The sequence below is a fragment of the Plecotus auritus genome (assembly GCF_963455305.1).
Source record: "Plecotus auritus genome assembly, chromosome: 12".
Lineage (NCBI taxonomy): Eukaryota > Metazoa > Chordata > Mammalia > Chiroptera > Vespertilionidae > Plecotus > Plecotus auritus.
Window position 1 is genome coordinate 10,490,535 of NC_137778.1, and position 18,160 is coordinate 10,508,694.

Genomic DNA, 18,160 nt, shown 5'->3' on the forward strand with positions numbered 1-18,160 from the left:
TCTTGACATAAAAGAAGCCTGAATTCTAGGCTGTCTTAAGATGGATTAGTAGAAGCTTTAAGTCCCTCTGTCTTCTCAAGCTGGTGCCTTCTAGATCAATAAACCTTTCCTTACTCCAAACTCTGATGTTTTGGATATTGGCATTTTGAAGTGTAGGGCACACAGCCTTGAATAGGTTACATGCCCCCTTCTCACGAACAGCCCTACAAGATGGGTCCAGTCAGCAACCTGCCTTCTTCAAATACTGCTGGCTGCATGGAGAAAACAAAGCGGCACTCACTTGTGTCTCTTGATGAGGGAGCGGCCAACTGTTAGAGGTCCCTTCTTATCCCACCACAGTTCACCTCACCTGCTCTCCCATTTCCTTCCCTCCGCAGCCTCGGAGAGAATGGCAAGAATCCTTCCTTCTAGTTCAGCTGATCCTTCTACTTTCTTCTCCCTTCCCCAGAGCCCAGGTCTCATGGGCCCTCTTTCAGTGCCCAGACCAAAGTAGCAGGTCTGGTTGAGTCCTGGTTCCTCTGTATCCAGGGAGCTGGGGCACAGGGCAGGGCCGGAGCAAAGGAAAGGAACGGGCACTGATGCTAAAGGGGCAGAGAGGGGGGGCACATTGATTTGTTGATATGCTACTTCTCTCTTAGTGGACTGCGAGTTTCCTACAGTGGGCCCTCTCATGTCTCTGTTCCCAGTAGCTATTCCTTTCCAGCCTCTCTTTCACACACATGATTGTAGCCCTGTTTTTCTGCACTTAATTCCCGTGTGTGTGTGTGTGTGTGTGTGTGTGTGTGTGTGTGTGTGTGTGTGTGCAGGTGCAGGTTGTGTGTGGGTGGGTGGAGGGGGGAGGGTCCCACACCAGCAAGTAATTCTCAGACACCAGCTGGGTGTCCCAAAATTTAACTCAATTCTGCCTGGAGATAGCGTCAGATTCCACAGGTTAAGGGCTCAGTTCTACAAGACTGTCACACCCCTGCTGCCTTCAGATACCAGTCACAAGCTCAGGTTGTTACCTCTGCTCTGAGCAACCAGCTAGAGACTGCAGGTTCCCACGACCCCCTGCATAGGTTTGATTCATTTTCTGGAGCAGCTCACAGGACACAGGTTTATTATAAAAGGGTATAACTTAGGAACAGCCAGGTGGAGGTAATGTATTGGGCAAGGTCTGTGGGAAGAGTGGAGAGCTTCCATACTCTTTCCAGGCATACCACTCTCCCTTACCTCCATGTGTTCACCAACTGGGAAACTCTCAAAATCCCATTCTTATGTTGTTGTACATGACAGCTTTATTACACAGACATGGCTGATTAATAAATCATTGGCCATTGGTGATTGATTCAACCTCCATCCCTTCTCATCTCCCTGGAAGTTAGCTGGATGGCACTAAAGCTCCAATCCTCTGATCACTTGGTAGAGTCACCTGGCAACTAGTCCCCCTCCCTAGGTGTTCTAAAGGCATTCTAAAAGTCGCCCTATTAACATAACAGGACACCTTTATCACCTCTACCACTTAGGAAATTCCAAGGGTTTTAGGAGCTCTGTGCCAGGAGCAGGTGGAAGACCAAATATATATCTTATTATAAATTACAGTATCACAAGTCCCTAGCCGTTTCTCCCACCCTTCCTGATAAAATCCAAATGGTTTTTCTCTTCCCGAAAGTGGCCAGAGGTGACCTCTGAAAATCATTTGTTATCCACCTAACCCAGAAAACCCCACAAAATCATGCAAATCAGAAGGTTCAAAGCTGTATGTTCACTTTAACAACACTCGTGAAACTGACCAGGCCATCAAGGGTATGAATCTTTGCAAAGCTACCAAGTATCTGAAGGATGTCACTTTATAGAAGCAATGTGCCATTTTGCTGTAACAATAATGGAGTTGGTGTGCCCAGGCCAAACAGTGGGGCTGGACACAGGATCGGTGGCCCAGAAAAAAAGTGGTGAATTTTTGCTGCATGTGCTTAAAAATGCAGGGTGTAATGCTGACCTGAAGGGTTTAGATGCAGATTCTCTGGTCACTGAGCACATCCAGGAGAGCAAAGCTCCCAGGATGCGGTATAGAACTTACAGAGCTCATGGGCAGATGGACCCCCACAAGAGCTCTCCCTGCCATACTGAGAGGATCCTTCCTGAAAAAGAGCAGATTGTTCCTAAACCAGAAGAGGAGGTCTCACAGAAGAAAAAGATACCCCAGAAGAAACAAAAACTTATGGCCCGGGAGTAAATTCAGCATAAAATAAATACTAACTACATCTATCTCCACATAGTCCAAACAATGGCTCTAATCTGTGAGCACAGCCCCTCCTTCCAAGAGTCATTCTTGATCAACTTGTCCTGAAACAGGCTGAACGTCACCTGACCCTTCCTCCAAAGCCCTGAAAACATTCCTGTCTCCTACCCCAAGTTAGAAGGGAATCAAGGCTATGCTCATGGGGCTCTGGGGATGCTCCTTCACCATGCACTCCTTGTGATAAAACGGTCCAGTCCAGGAAAGGGTCTTCTATTTATCCCAAGAAACATCTCCTGGGGGAAGAGAGGGAAGAAAGATCATTCTACAATTTGTGGAGGGATTTGAAAGAGTGTGCCAGGGAGGATGATTCTAGAATAGTGAAGATGGGCCTAGCGGGTACCCTAGCTGGCCCAGGACTCTCCCGGACCTGTCCCTGGGTGGATGGCCTCTCACTTCCTCGAAGCTCACTGTGTCCACCTCTCAAGCCAGCTGTGCTTGTTCAGCACCTCTGCTTCCCTGAGGAGCCACAAACACCTGCTGAGTTTTTCCTTTTAGATTTTGCCTTGGAAAGGCGATCAGCTGAAATAATTGAGATGAAGCAAGAAACCGGCCCTTCACAGAGGAAGCCAGGCCTCTAGAAATGCTGGAGAGGACAGGTCTTAGTCCCAGAGGAGTGTGGATACAAGCCCTTGTTCTCTCTCCACATGGTTACCTGGCCCCGATCCTATCTCTTTCAGGGCAGGTGCAACATTCCTGGGTGTGAGGAGGGCCTTATCAGAGGGGAGCAACAGAAGCTTGATATGCAGGCCAGGGTCCAAAGTCAGCCCCACGCTAGGTACAGCCACACGCGTCTGGAGAACAAGGGCTTCCTCACGAATGCACTTCCTGCTCCTGCTTTCCCTGAATGGAATCCCAGCTTGTTTGCAGAGGGACGAGGTTACTAAGGCCAGGGTCCTATCAAAGGACCTTTTGTCTCCTGAGCTAAACATTGGCTCATTGTTGCTTTCCTGCCTGGACCCTCCAGAGGTGGGAGGCCATTCAGAGCCTCCAGTTTCGGTGTGTGGCTCTGAATGCAATGGTGCAGGAGGAAGAGGCTGGCCTGACTCTGCGGAGAGGGACCCTGGGATAGGCTGATGGGATGCCTCCACTCAGGGCTTCCTGTCCAGCGATGACGGGTTAATGGGCCCGTCGACACACTTACCTTCCTCCAGAACAAAGGATTCTTACAGCTTTGCCTTCCTCCCTTATAAACTCAAGCCTGTTAATAGGATTCTTTTCCTCTTGCTTCTCAGGGGATGGAAGTAAGCCTGCAGTCTCTCAAACTGGAAGTGACCCACGCCACCTTCCTTTCTCTGCACATTGACACTTTCATGGAGAACACAGGGTGGCCTCTGACCCCTGGAACATCAACCAAGTAGGACAGTTTTCACCTCTTTCAGAGAATGATTGAGAAAGAACCACTTTAGAAAGTTTGTAGAACAGAGTTGAAGACCTGACACCACTTGTTAGCTGTGGAACTTAAGACAAGTCTTTTACCCTCTTTATGCCTCAGTTTCTCTCCTACAAAATGGCATAATACTGGAGTTGTTATGAGGACTGAACAGGATAATGTGGCCAAAGTATCTGTGTCTTGTATTATTAACTGCAGTCATGTTACCTAGCATTGTTATTCTCAGGTTGGGCCTCAGGACCTGACCTCAGAGTCTGCCTAATCCATTCCCTGATGCCCCCCAAGGCACATCAACGTGGTCTTGGGGTGAGGTTCTCTCTCTCTGTTTAAAAGGTTCCCCAGTGTAATTCAAGGCCATGGGTAGAGACAATGTCCACACATTTGCTTGTCAAGCCTGACTACTAAGAACTACAAGGGTCACCTGATTATCTAACACCGGGTCCCAATATGAATAGAAAATTAAGACGAGGCACCTGAGACTTGGTGGATCAGACTTATCTCACTTTTTATTTGAGCTGTAGGAAAGATGAGCCCTTGTGGCATCCTGCACTCATTTTCACCATTTTCTCTTCATTTAATTAACAAATATTCACTGAGTGCTTACTGCTTGCTGGGAACTGTGCAATATGCAGGGCATACAAGATGAGCACAAGGATGTGTGGTCTTTGATCTTGTGGAACTTAGTCTAATGGAGGAGCAGACATTAATGTTATAGGTGCGAGCAAGTGCTCTTTGGGGAAGAGAGTGACAAATTCCATTAACTGATGGAGTGACGAGCTCAGAGACGGTGCAGGGGAGGCTGGAGGGATGGACCGGGGTTGTTTTGATGGGACTTGAAGAGCTTGGAGTCGACGTTTAAGGTTTTGGTCTGTATCTTAAGAGCAGTGGGGAAACCAACCAGGTCATGACTACTTCAACTTTCTATTTTGAAAAAAAAAAATCTTTCTTAAAACTTTTTATTTTAAAATAATTTTTGACTTTAAAAAGTTTCTAAAATAGTACAAAGTGTTCCCACATACTCTTCACCCATGTCCCCCAAATGTTAGTGTCTTACATAGCACACTTATTAAAACCAAATGGGGCCGAAACCGGTTTGGCTCAGTGGATAGAGCGTCGGCCTGCGGACTGAAGGGTCCCAGGTTCGATTCCGGTCAAGGGCATGTACCTTGGTTGCGGGCACATCCCCAGTAGGGGGTGTGCAGGAGGCAGCTGATCGATGTTTCTCTCTCATCGATGTTTCTAACTCTCTATCCCTCTCCCTTCCTCTCTGTAAAAAATCAATAAAATATATTTAAAAAACAAAACAAAAAAAAACAAATGGGGATGTCCTTTTCTGGAGCAACAAGATAAATGGTAGCCATGAACACTAACCCATAAATATACATTCTTCCGTATTGATATAAATAACTATTTGAATATATGTAATTAAATGGGTATTAAGGCCCTGGTTGAGTGGCTCAGTTTGTTGGAGCATCATCTCATGCACCAGAAAGACTGTGGCTTTGATTCCTGCTCAGGGCACATACCTGGGTGGCAGGTGTGATCCCTGGTCAGGGCACATGCAGGAAGCAACCGACAGATGTTCTCTCTCGCATCAATGTTCCTCTCTCTCTCTCTCTCTCTCTCTTCCTCCCTCTCTCTAAGTATATCCTCAGGTGAGGATTTAAAAAATAATAATAATAACATTTTAAAATGGGTGTTAAGAAACAATTCTTCATTACAGTAGAATTCCAAATAATAAATGTAGAAGAAACGATGAAAGTAGAAAAATCACAATTTGGCAAACACTGTAGTGATAATTGTTTCAGGTCAGAATCATTAATGGATACTAAAATTAGTGGAAGAAAGTATGAGAAGAAATAGAATATTTCTGTAGCTTTAAAGTATTTCATTTCCCTTCTCTAACAGTGAGAAATCTGGTTCTTTTATCCAGAGATAGTTACTTATTTGTTTAATCTAGTAACACACAAATAGTAAATTAAGAATGCTAACCTATAAGTATGAAAAACACATTCAACATCTAGAATCTGTTTTTAGCCTTTGACAACATAAAGCAAAAATACATTTTTTTTTCAAATTACTTAGTTTAGGTCTTTTCTTCCCCATTCCCCTCAGTGTAGTTATGTCATTCTTTTATTTATTTTTTAATACAGTGGGTTTGTTTTTTACTCTTTGGTATTCCATTTTTGGATCCTTCCCCCCTCCTCCTGTAAACTCACACACACCCTTTACACACACACACACACCCTTTACACACACACACACATACACACACACTGGCTATTATTTATTTATTATTTATATATTAATTCTGTGGATATGCAAAACATCACCATGGCTCTCAAATCTGAGTGCTACAAAAAGATATGTTCAGAGAAGTGCCATCCTCCCCCTCTCTTCCATGCTGTTTCCATTCCCCCTTTCCTTCCATTTCTCCACCCACCCTCTGTAGATAATCAATCACATTAGTTTTTGGTTGACCCTGCCTATGTATTTTTTTGCACAAATGCACTAATACATGTGTATTTTCTTAGGTCCTTTTATTCTTCCATGAAAGGTAGTGTACTACAGATGCAAAGATAATTCTGGTTGCGGGGTAGAAGGGGCAAGAGTGGATGTAAAGAGAACACTTAGCTGCTGCTCTGGTCCAGGAGAGATAGCAGGACCCCAAGTGTGGCTGTGGTGGTGCCAGAAAAGAAGAAAAAACTGGTTTGAGTCATGTTTGGAGGTGATATTGTCATGATTTATAATTGTTTACAGAGGACAGTGTCATGGATAGTATTTTGATTTCTGGCTTTACTTATTGGGTGAGTGCTAGTCTTGCTCAGCTGAGATATAGAACACTGTAAAAGGGCCAAATATGGGAGGGGCCCCACATGGGTCTGTGTTTGGACATATTGAGTTTGAAGTGGAAATGATGTAGGCAGCTGAGGCATACAGCACTGAGGGGAGGTCTCAATAGAAATTTTATAAAGCTGTGAATTCTGGCCTGGTCTTCTGCACACGCAGGTCAGGAAAAGGGAGAGCAGCAGCATGGAGAGTAGGATCCTCTGCTCAGTTCCAGTGAGCATAGAGCCCCCCACACCACCAAGCAGATCTCAACACCAGCTGGGTGTCTTACAATTAGACTCAGTTCTGACACTGTCTACCTGGAGATAGTGTTAGATCCCACAAGTTGAAGCCTCAGTCCTACAAAACGGCCTCCCCATCCCTTCCGATGCCAATTGCAAGTCAGGATTGTTACCTGTGCTTCTGGCCAACAGACCAAATCAGAGGTTCTCATGATCCCCTCATTGGGTTTGATTAATTTGCAAGAACAACTCAAAGAATTCAGGAAACCGGTTTACTCACTGGATTACTGGTTTATTACAAAATATATTAAAGGAAACTAATGAACAGCCAGATGAAGAGATACACAGAGCCAGGTCTGGAACAAAGGAGCTCTGTTCCTGGGAGCTCCGGGCGGGAACTGTTCTGGTTCACCAACCTGGAAGCTCTCTGAACTCTTGGGTTTTTAGGGAGGCTTCATTACATAGGCGTGATTGATTAAATCACTGGCCATTAGCAATTAAACTCAATCTTCAGCCCCTCCGCTTTCCCCAGAAGTGGGGTGGGTGGAGGGTGGGACTAAAAATTCCCAGGTGGTCAGCCTCCATCCTCAGGCTACCTTGGGGTTTTTCAAAAGTCTCTCATTGACATAACAAAACACACCTTTATCCGTCTCCTCACAAGAAATTCCAAAGGTTTTAGGAACTCTGAGCCAGAAATGGAGATGAAGACCAAATATATATTTCATATTAAAAATCACAATTTCAGTCTCATGCAGAAGAAAAAACACAGACATAAAAAAAAAATTTGGTCATCACCCAACCTCTTCTTGAAGGAGGCTGGCTGGGTAGCCACAAGAGGATGTGCTTTTTCAGTGGTGGGTGAAGTTAGAGGCACAGGGTAGTCCCTGCCTCTCAAAGTGGAAGCAGGATGGCAGAAGATTGGAGCTAGAATTGTACCCGATTTCAAAATGATAATGATGCCATATTTGGCCTAACCCTTGGCCAATGTATGTTTTCAATTCCTCCTCTCCCCTCCTCTGTCCCATCCATCCACCTATCCATTCATCTATCCATCCACTCACCCACCCATTTATCCATTCATTTTTCTGACTATTTATATCCACTTATAGGTATAATTCCCCTTTGGTAGGAGATTGGATTAGATAACCTAAACATTTCCTTCCAGCCCTTAGGTTATATGAGGTATCTTTCATCTTAGGTTATATTGTGATTATTTTTGGCAGGGCATTGGTCTTTCTAATTAAGTTGTTGGTTTCCTTGAAACATACATTTTTATTGAAGCTCACCTCGTCCAGAGCTTTGTCAGGATATCATTTTGACTCATATTATTTTGAACTCGAAATACGTGACACGTAGTGAATAAGAAAAACCATTCAGACAGGCAATGAGCAAGAGGGAAGGACGGCCCGGAATTAGATCATCACCTGGTTTTATCTCACTTGTATGCTATGTCAATGATGACAATGATGGTGGTGATGGTGATGATGGAAGTGATGGTGGTGATCACAATGATGATGATAAGTTCAGTAAATAATATGGCCCTTATACCAGAGGGGATTTAGAGAGGTCATCCACTTGACCTTCTTGCCTCCTATTAACTAATGCCTGATTCATTCCTGAAATATGCCTAACGCTATTTTTAAAGATGGCCCCAAGAATCTTGAAACCTTTTCTAGCCCCACCTCTTCCTGACTTTAGCCAGAGTTCCCTCCTGCTATATGTTTATTCTTCCCCTTCATTTAAAAAACGATTGAAACAAATAAATAAATAATAAAACATAATTAATGGATAGCATGTAGTTCTTTGAACTACACAGTGCAAGAAAATTAAAGGAAGCAAAAAGAATCAAACTATATGGTCATGGGTCGCAAGAGATTGATGAAAAAGGGGAAGCCAAGTTTGAGGATAGAGAAGCTGGAAATAAATGGTTCAGCCTTCGTGGAAACACAAACGCCATATTGATGCTGATCTCTTTCTTTTCAAATTCCAAGAATCATGGTGTGGTTGAAGTTGAGTCACCTGGAAGGTGTGCCAAAGCCTGGTTGTTACTTTGGACTTCCATTTGCAGAAAGATCGCTCCCATTTCCTCAGTGCTGGATCAAGTGTGCTCTTGCTTTCCTACCCTTTCTACATTTGCTCCCTGTGAGGAGGAAGGAATAAGATCCAGAAGACAATACAGTCATTTATGGAGTATCTACACAGTGTCAAGCACTGAACTTTACACAGTTTATAGCACTTTATTCATCCCCACAATTTTAAAAAGAATGGCATTATCCCCATGTTACAGACTGAGAACTTTAAGGTCCAGTAAGTCCCAGGGTTCCCTGATTGGTAAGGGATGGAGGTTGAACTGAGCCCAGATCTATATGCTCCATAGTCATGCACATGAGGAAAAGGGCATGGGAGCATTTTACCTGAATTCCTTCTTGGATTCTGACTGAGATGAACACGAATTCTCTTGTCCATGCCCCAGATCTCTACCTCCTCTCGTCTATGAGCCTACAGCTTCATATTATGATAGGATGATCCTTTCCTTCCTACATGTATGAGCATGGATCAAAGGATGGAGTGGTTCATCTCACATACATATATTGTAGACTCTGAAATCTTCACCTCCAGCTCTAACTCATATCAATAGACCCTGTTCTCCAGTCCCCAACCCGTCCTTCCTTCCATGGAATAAACACCAACTTTTGCATACCTGCCTACCCCCGGGTTACAGGGAGGCCTCCGCCAGACCATACTTCACACTGTGAAGAAAGCCATCTAAGACATGCCTGGGCCCATCCCCTGACCTCTGTGCAGGACTGCACGTAGGCCTGTCCCACCGAGTCATAGGGCAGAACTCCCAGAGTAGCACCTGAGTGTGATTCAGAGGAGCAGCTGCCAGTATGTCTGAGGGCACAGACCCCACGTGCCAGGCTGAGAGGCCTGTTTTGGCAGGTGGTTTGTTCCCAGCAGTAGCAAGACTGCAGCAAGGTATAACAGAGATACAAGGTCAAGTGGAAGTAGAGTTGTCACTTTGGTTTTTTAAATCAAATGACTGACTTTTATACACTTTCATCCAAAATCCTTCAAAAAGAGATAACAACAACCCTGAAGACATTCCCCTCCCACCCAATCAGTTCAAGCTGAATGAAGAGCAATCCTATATGGATATAAGAGGGAGAGAAATTCCACAGGTGGTTCTGACATCACCTTCAGGATGGCAGATGTCCTCATTGATATCCCATTGCCCATCTTCAAAGTGAGGACAACTAGTCTATTTTTGAATCCCAAAGACCATCTATAGAGAGAAACATGCTCTTTGAAGGATAAGGACATGGGACACATGGCATCTTTAAATAACAAGGGAAGGAAGGCACTCAAATTAAGAGAATTGGGGAAGTGGGCATGCCACTAGGGTGAGGCTGCAGGGCTGGAAGGCAAGCTGTACGTAACTCTGTTTGGTCTGGAGAGAAATGACCTCTATCAGGGAGTGGGGATTTAATAGGAGATACTCCTGACCAACCTGTGTCGGTCAGCCTTGAGTTGGTGTCATGGCCTCAGATTCTTACTAAGCTTTACTTTACAGTTAACCCTAAGTTTCCCTATTTATCAGGGCAATTAACAAAAAATAAAGTGATTGTTCCTCAGGTTGTGTCTTGGAATATACACATGAAGCAGATCAACCAAATACATCATGTCCACTCAGTTCTCCGGGAGGGGGACTTCTCTCTTTTGGGGAGTCTGTAATAAGACTTGGCTTGACCAACTGTGGGAGTTCCTGTGAGCTGTGACAGACCAAGTCCTCAGCCAGGGCCAGTAGAATGGCACCAGACTTTTGGGTGTGTGTGAGAGAGAGTACACAGAAACCATCACACCCACACCCCACATACCACAGCAGGGTGGAGCGAGCCACTTGTCCTTACCTTAACCTTCTCATCATTTTCAGAAATGCTGAGCTTTGACAGTGCTGGGCTCCTAAGGATGCAGCCCCCAAATGCTCAGCCAACCTAAAGGGCACCTTGCCAATAAGAGCTTCCTTCCTTTATCTGCCCCTCACATCTGGGGATCCTAGACTCCAACCAGGTCACAGCCACGGGTCCCATTTATTTCCTAAGGGGAAGTAGGAGTCATGTCTCGCCACGTCTGATCCCCAAGCTTGTATTCACAAGCTCACACCACCCACCCAGATTACCTTCTTTTGGCATTTTCTCAAGTTGTATAACTTGGTCAGGAAATTTGGGGTTAATAATGACTTACTCTACTGTTGCTTCCCAAAGATAAAATAAAAAGCCACAACACTAAATATGACACGAACAGCATTTAATCTATGATATTTCAGAAGACACTTTAGAATGTGAAGGTCCCACGGGATGCTGTGTGGATGCATACAAGTACTGCGGGAGGGGAGGCAGCATGCAGCCTGGACTGGGATCAGGAGCCCAGCTCTGGCTCCGGCTCGGCTACTAAGCGGCATTGACTGTGGATGGGTCACTTCCCTTCTCCAACAGGGTTGGGTTTGAGCATCTCTAAGGCCCCTCCCAGCTCTGATATTCTATGCCCAACTAGCAGAGAATGTATTGTGCTGATTTTCCATAGGTACCGAGGGAGGTAAAAACTATTTGCCATAGCGTGGCAAGGCCTGAAACAGTTCTACTGTAAGTACCGAAGCCTCTGGGCTCGGGCTCCCATCTCAATGTTGGCCCAGCCTGGGATCAGTCATGAGCAGACTGAGATAGGAGCAGAAATCACAGAATCAGGGACCACTGCACAGTTTATTAGGGAATTTACCAAGTCCACGGACAAGGACCCTCCCCAGCGGAGGTGTGCGCTTTGGCCACTGATCCTGCCTTCTCAGACCAACAAGAGCTCTGCTGCTCTCAGTCAACCAAGACTTTTTAGTTGCAGGAACATGTCTTATCCTTGGGATGGGGGACAGTGAGAAGGTAGCAGGTGAAGAGATAACAGACCAACTCCTCTTGGCTCCTGTCCAGAAGGCCAGAACTGAGAGAGGGATCAAGCAAAGTATGAGCCAGTCTCCATCTATCGCAGGAATTCTGGAAGACCCACGTTTCAGGTGACACTGCATTTGTGGCACTGGCACACCCATGGTCTCCTTTGACTTTTTTTCTATCAGGCTTGGCCACCCTTCTCCACTCAGTTCTGGTTAGGCCGAACTCTATCCAATGTACAAAAATCTCCAACATGAGCAGAATTCTCAATGACTCCTTGTGTCTTATAAATAATTTCAGTGATATATACAGCCTCACACACACACACACACACACACACACACACACACGGAAATCATCTTCAGGATGATTCATCAGGTACTCATTGGCACAACCACCCTGAGTCTGAGTGTAGGCTTGGACTCCAATCTCTCCCTCCTCTTCACTTCAGACAGCAGAGAATCGGAAAGAAGCCTACCCCTGCCCAGCCCCTGAGCAGTGAGGTGGACAAGGCTCCTAGGTGGAGCCCTGAGTGTCATCTTGTATGACAGGAGGCAGGGGTGAGGTTGTGCGGGCAGTGCTGGTGGCCAGGGCCTACTTTACTCCTTCCACAGTCCTAGCTTCTTCAGAGCCTCCCTTCTGTGCTCATCAGGGATGCCTTTTGGGGAAATCTTGACACTGACACAGGTGGGTCGAGGCAGCTTGTCGCGGCTCTGTCCTTGGTAAGACAGGCGCTTGGAGCTCTGCTCGTGGTCAGCCAGCTTGCTCACCTGAATCCCTGCAAAGTCCTTCCCAGTGCCCAAGGAGGCAGGGCGGGGCCGGGAATTACGCAAGTCATTGGGTGAGATTTTGTTCAAGAAGGGGTCTTTTCCCAGAGAGGTGCTGGTCTTGGAGCTGGGGTCTTTCTCAGCTGAGAGGTAGCTGCTCAGCCCCACACCTGACCGCTCCAGAGTGTTGGACTTGAAGTTCATCTGTCTCAGCCCAGGGATGCTGCTCTCCTGCAGAGTCAGGGGACTACTTACCCCTGGGGCCCTAGGGATGAGAATTGGCATGGATTTGGCAGCTGGAACCTTCCCTGGAGTGGGTTCCTGGGCAGGAACGAAAACCTTGCCTGGAGTAGACCCCTGAGCTAGAGCTGGAGCCAGGGCTTTCATTGGAGAAGGTCCCCGGGTTGGAGCAGGAGCAAATGCCTTCCCTGCAGCAGGCACAGCTGCTGAGACCTGAGGTGCAGGCTGAGCCAGGGAAGGAGCTGACGCTGGGGCTGGGGAAGGGGCCCGAGCGCCAGTCCCCTTGAGTCTGATGGAGCTGGTGGTCTTACTTAAGTGGGGGGTGGGCTTCTCTTGGTCCTGGGGCAGCCCCAGCTTCTCTAGAGCTTCCTTGCGTGCTTTCCTCTGCTCCTGCAGTGAGGAGGAGACCAGGCCGGAATCGCCGGGGGCAGCCTCAGAGTGGCGGGACAGCCAGTGCTGGGGGTCGCTGTGGAAACTGCTTCGGCTGCTCTTGAGAACAATATTAGGGGGCAGCTTCCGGGGCTTAGGCCCTGTGAGGGGAGCCACTTGGGCATTTGGATCCCGCCCTGGTGGGACAGAAGCATCTGCAGCTCTGGCGTTCTGAGACGACATGGCAGGAAGAGGTCGAGGTTGCCCTGGTGCCCCTGTTGAGCCTTTCTCATTGGCATTTTGGGACATAGCCTCTGAAGAAGTCTCCTTTCTCTTCTGGGGGCTGAGTGACGTGAGGAGCGGGGGCGCGGGGGCCTTCTCCCCTGGTCCTGTGGGCTGGCTGTCTTCCCCACGCTGCTCGGGCTGGGAGTCCCGGAAAGCCTCTGGTGGGGGGATGAGAGCTGTGTCCAAATCAAGGGCGGCCTCCTGGAGCCCTGCCGGAGCCTGGCTGGACTCCCTGCTCGGGCCGAGCTGCTCTTCCCTGGGGTCTGGGATGACCCTCTGGACTGGAGCCTGGCTGGGCTCCCTGCCCGGGCTGAGCTGCTCTTCCCTGGGGTCTGGGATGACCCTCTGGACCGGAGCCTGGCTGGGCTCCCTGCCCGGGCTGAGCTGCTCTTCCCTGGGGTCCGGGATGACCCTCTTGGGTCCCCCCGGTAGGTGGCTATTCGTCTGGGTGGTGCTTTTCCGGAGGTTCTGGTCCCTGCCGATGTGGATGTTGCGGGGGAGGCTGTAGGAGCCGGATCTGAAGGCCAGGCCTTGGGGTTCAGGCTGAGGGGGGAAGCTGGACTGGGTTGCTCTCCTTGGCTCTAGTCTTTGCTGAGCAACTGCCTCCTCTGGATGTCCTGTGAGGGGCCGGGAGAACAGGCAAAGAGAGGACAGAGGTGAGAACCCTGCTGCCAAGGGAAAAGCAAATATTCCTTGACCTCTGATCTCTAATTTGCATGGATAGGTTTTGTTTTTGTTGTCTCTTTGCTCTAAAAGGGGAAGCACTCTTGCCTGGATATCATTTAGATGAGCAGATCCATACTAGTAGATTCCTTTCCACCAGGGATGAATTTTTCACAACAACTGGGGAAAGGGCAGCCCTAGATGGCTCCCTGTCCTTAATGCAGGCTCTTTCTAACCCTCTACAGAAGCACTGGGTGCGAGAAACCCAGGACAGTCCCCTAGGTATCTTGGGGCTCCCCGGTAACTGAGTCCAATGGGAGCATTGAACTCGAACAGCATGAACAGGTGATTTGCCCTTGTTGGGGTCCACCTTCTTCCTTCACTTGCCATACTGGTAAGTACCCGGATGATTCTGGGTAATGGCCAAAGCTGTCCCCACACCAGAGAGCAACATGGGCTCTTTCCTTCGAGTGAGCTAGTCAGGTGCACCGGGCCCACTGGGCCAGCGAGTGAGTCTGAGGTGGCAGCGAAGCCCCGTGTTTCCATTTACTGCTCTAGCTTCAGGGACATTCTAACACATTATCAATTAATATTTGATTGCAGCCTTGATTCCAGTGGGACTCTCCTCAGGAGGAAAGTGCCCACCCCACTCTGGGACATATGGCCCCACACTCATGGCCACACTCATATGCCATCCTGTCCCCCTTCTACTGAGCCTCAACACCAATGGCTCTCCACACACTCTCCCCAGGGCCTTAACGTGCCACCCACTCAGGCTAAGGGGCCCCTCCCTATTCTTATCTCCTGCAGCCTCCGCCTCTGGGTCATCCAGATTAGCTCCCCAGACTGACTCAGACTCTACAGAGCCAACCACCCACCCCTCCCTCACCTCTGTAGTTCTATCTATTTGGAATTCCTCCATGAGTGGATGGCAGCTGGTCAAACCCTCTCCCTCCCAGGCCTCTGACACATGTAGACAGGCATAGGAAGCTGGCTGGTCAGCACACCCTCCTTCCCACCAGGGACAAAGCTTAATTCTGGCCAGGAGAGTGGAGGGGAGTGTGGTCACTCCTTCTGTTGCCTGTGACCCTTGGAGCCAAGAGCAGACAAAGTAGAAAGTGGCCAGAAGGGCGTTCAGATTTTCTGCATTTCGCTAGAGTGCTACCCCAGACAGTCCCTTACCCTGGGGAGCAGGCTGGAGTAGGGGCAGTGCTCGGGGACTTTGGGGAGTTGTGGCTTGCTCAGACTCCTCAGTGGACAGTCCGCTGTCAGCCTCAGTGTCCAATGAACCAATGGTCTCCTCCAGGAAGAGCAAACACTCCTTCTCTTCAGCGGACAGGAAGTCGTAGCTGTCAGTCTGGAGGACAGGAGGAAGAAGAGGAAAAGGGAGCTATGAGAGAAAGCTGGCAGAAACTGGCGGGGCCTGAGAACCACCCTGTGTTGGGGAAGGAATGCTGAAGAGCTGGAAACCTTTCCACGGTGCTACTCTGCAAACCTGCTGGAGTTGCTTCCTGAAACTGTAGGCACCAGGGAGGGCAGAGACTGGCGGGCTGCTGTCCCACCAGCACCCAGCTCAGGTGGCTGGGCAGGCAAATGGCAAGAGGCCTTGCTTTTGCTCAGTCCTGTGGAAAATGCTTGGGAGCACAGATCAGAAGCAGTCCCAGGTTCTCATTCCGATTTCTCTGGAATTACTTGTTATTTCTTTGCTCAAATATGTCACTTTGTGTGTCTCTGATTTACCTCTAAATTATACGAGCAACATAAAGATTTGACCTTCAACTTGAAAGGTATTGCTTTCAACTTTTCTAAGTACTTCTGCATACTTGACCTGGCATGTCAAAGACAGGATGAGGACAAACAGGAAACACAGCCAACTGCTGGCTGCCAGGCCAGTGGGAACAGTGGTATGACTAGCCACAGATACATCTACTAAATAATTTATACTTGACTCTGAAATGCATTCCATACAGGATTTTTTTCCCCGTGTGTATTTACCTTCTTGATAGTATTTGGCTCTGCTAGCATTCAAATAAGTGTGCATTTCTTAAGCAAATAGTAACTTAAGGAGAGAGGGTGAATAAATTGGATGAGTACAGAGGAAGGGGGGAGAAAGCTATTTAGTATTAAATATTAGGTAGACCTTAAATAACTGATTTGAATTATGGGAAAGCCCATAGGAATATCTAGAAAAAAATGCTATGGTCATTTCCGATGGTTACTGACCATGTTCTACAGGCCAGGAAGACACATGCAACAGTCGCTCTCCAAACAAGAGGTTGAAGGGAAAACTAAAAGGGCAAATAGGAATATATGAAATTTGGCCCAAGTCCGTTCCTGGCATCTTTGTCCCTCTTCCTAATATTTAAGATGCTTCAGAGTTATATATTCTCCAGACCCACTCAGATGGCCAGGAAAGATTTTGGGATAGCCCTAAAAATATCCTGGGAGGAGGGAAGAAAGCTTTTGGAATAACCCTTCCAGTCCCAGAGTCCTTAAAGTGCCATCTGTCAGCTGACTGAATGACAACTGACAGATGGCACCTATATTTCAAGGGGAGCCCTAAACATAGCCCTTGGAAGCCCTGAAGCCAACTCCAGAGGTTCTCTGAACAAAGATCTTCTTTACTGCCTTGACAAAGATAAGCCAGCTCTGGGTTTACCCTTTGTGGATGTTTCTTTTTGAAAACCTTTAATCCCAGTCATACTCTGAGTCCAGTGGTATGTAACTATGCATCTTGACCTCAGCCTAACAGAAACAGAAAGATGTCTCTGTGGCCCCATTATTGAAAGTCAAAAAGAAATTATATACAGATTGCCTGCACTTTGTGTTTGTGCTGCTTTTTCTAATCCATTTTTACATATCAAAACTCATTGACCATATATATATACATATATATGTATATATATATGTGTGTGTGTGTGTGTGTGTATTTCTTCCCAATCCTCACCTGAGGATATGTTTTCACCAACTTAAGAGAGAGGGAAAGAAAGGGAGAGAGAGAGAGAAATATCGCCATGTTGCCTCCCATACGTGCCATGACCAGGGATCGAACCACAACCTAAATATGTGCCCTGACTGGGAATCGAACCCGCCACCTTTTGTTGTACAGGATGAAGCTCCAACTAAATGAGCCACACCGACCAGGGCTCACTGACTATATTAAACATCCTTGACGTACAGTAGACACCCTTATAATCCTTAAATTTTCAAATACCTCTAAAGCCATAAACTATAAATTCTCAGGTATTATCATGTATGTGATGAATTTTCACAAGAAAGGAAAGCTTACATTTGGACATAGGGCAGATTTACTCTTTCACACTAGCCATACAGCAATTAAGATTTAAATTCACGCCCAGAAAAATTACAATTAATTATGTGCCACTCACAAATAATTAAACATAGTGACTTTGGAAGAGTCTCAATCTCTGCTCATACATAGATTAATTCTTTTCTACATAGAGAGAACGTGCTAAGTGTTATATATACATTTCATTTACCTCCCCGCAAGAACACTATGAATTCGGTTTTAATATTATCCCCATTTTAAAACTAAGGAGACTGAAGCTTAGAGAAATGAAGTAACTTGCCCAAGGTCATACAGCTCATACTAAGGAACCCAGATCTGTTCGGCTCCAGAATCCAGGCTCTTAATTACTCTGGTCTCTTTGATCTTTTTAAAGACTGAAATAATGCTGCTAATTGCAGAGAACCTCAGGAACCCATGTGCTACAAGGATCTGCATTCTAGTTTCCACCACAATCTCAGATCACCAGCCTGCTCTCTCATCTCCACTCAGACCCCCAACCTAATGAAAACTAGAAAAAGTCTCACTTGTCCAACTGCACTCTGGGGTTGTCCCACCCTATAGAACCATGGGTGACTCAGAGGCAGAAAGCATCAACTGGTGTGATTCACTCCCTGACAAGGAAGATGAAAGAGAAGGAGCAGTGAGCCAGGTCGGTGGTGGGCAGGGCAGGGCAGGGCGGGGCAGGTGTGCAGAGAGCGGGCCAGGTTGCAGGACAGAGAGTACGTACAGATCCAGAGCGGGTGGAGGTGGCGCTCGTCATGCTGTCCCAGCTGCCGATGCGGGTCACAGGTTCTGAGCCAGGCCCCTCTGGCCACAGCTCCCTCTCGGGCATTGCCAGAAGCAAGGT

At 47.2% G+C, this 18,160-nt stretch overlaps 1 protein-coding gene and 1 pseudogene across 3 annotated transcripts; one reads left to right on the forward strand and one right to left on the reverse strand.

The window, feature by feature from the left end:
* The first annotated feature begins 1,694 nt into the window (after positions 1 to 1,694).
* Positions 1,695 to 2,215, forward strand: LOC308237242 (large ribosomal subunit protein uL22-like; annotated as a pseudogene). Its single transcript has one exon. The product of its transcript is annotated as a large ribosomal subunit protein uL22-like (transcript).
* A 10,063-nt stretch (positions 2,216 to 12,278) lies between these two features.
* Positions 12,279 to 18,160, reverse strand: LOC308237787 (specifically androgen-regulated gene protein; the record flags this gene model as incomplete). Of its 2 annotated transcripts, XM_080648912.1 has the most annotated exons (4): positions 12,279 to 13,559; positions 13,698 to 13,957; positions 15,186 to 15,360; positions 18,041 to 18,160. In XM_080648912.1, 4 exons carry the CDS (start codon positions 18,143 to 18,145, stop codon positions 12,279 to 12,281), a joined length of 1,821 nt encoding a protein of 606 aa, XP_080505038.1. The 2 variants fall into 2 exon arrangements, with proteins under 2 accessions (XP_080505038.1, XP_080505039.1); XM_080648913.1 differs by having other exon boundaries at positions 12,279 to 13,957; positions 18,041 to 18,145.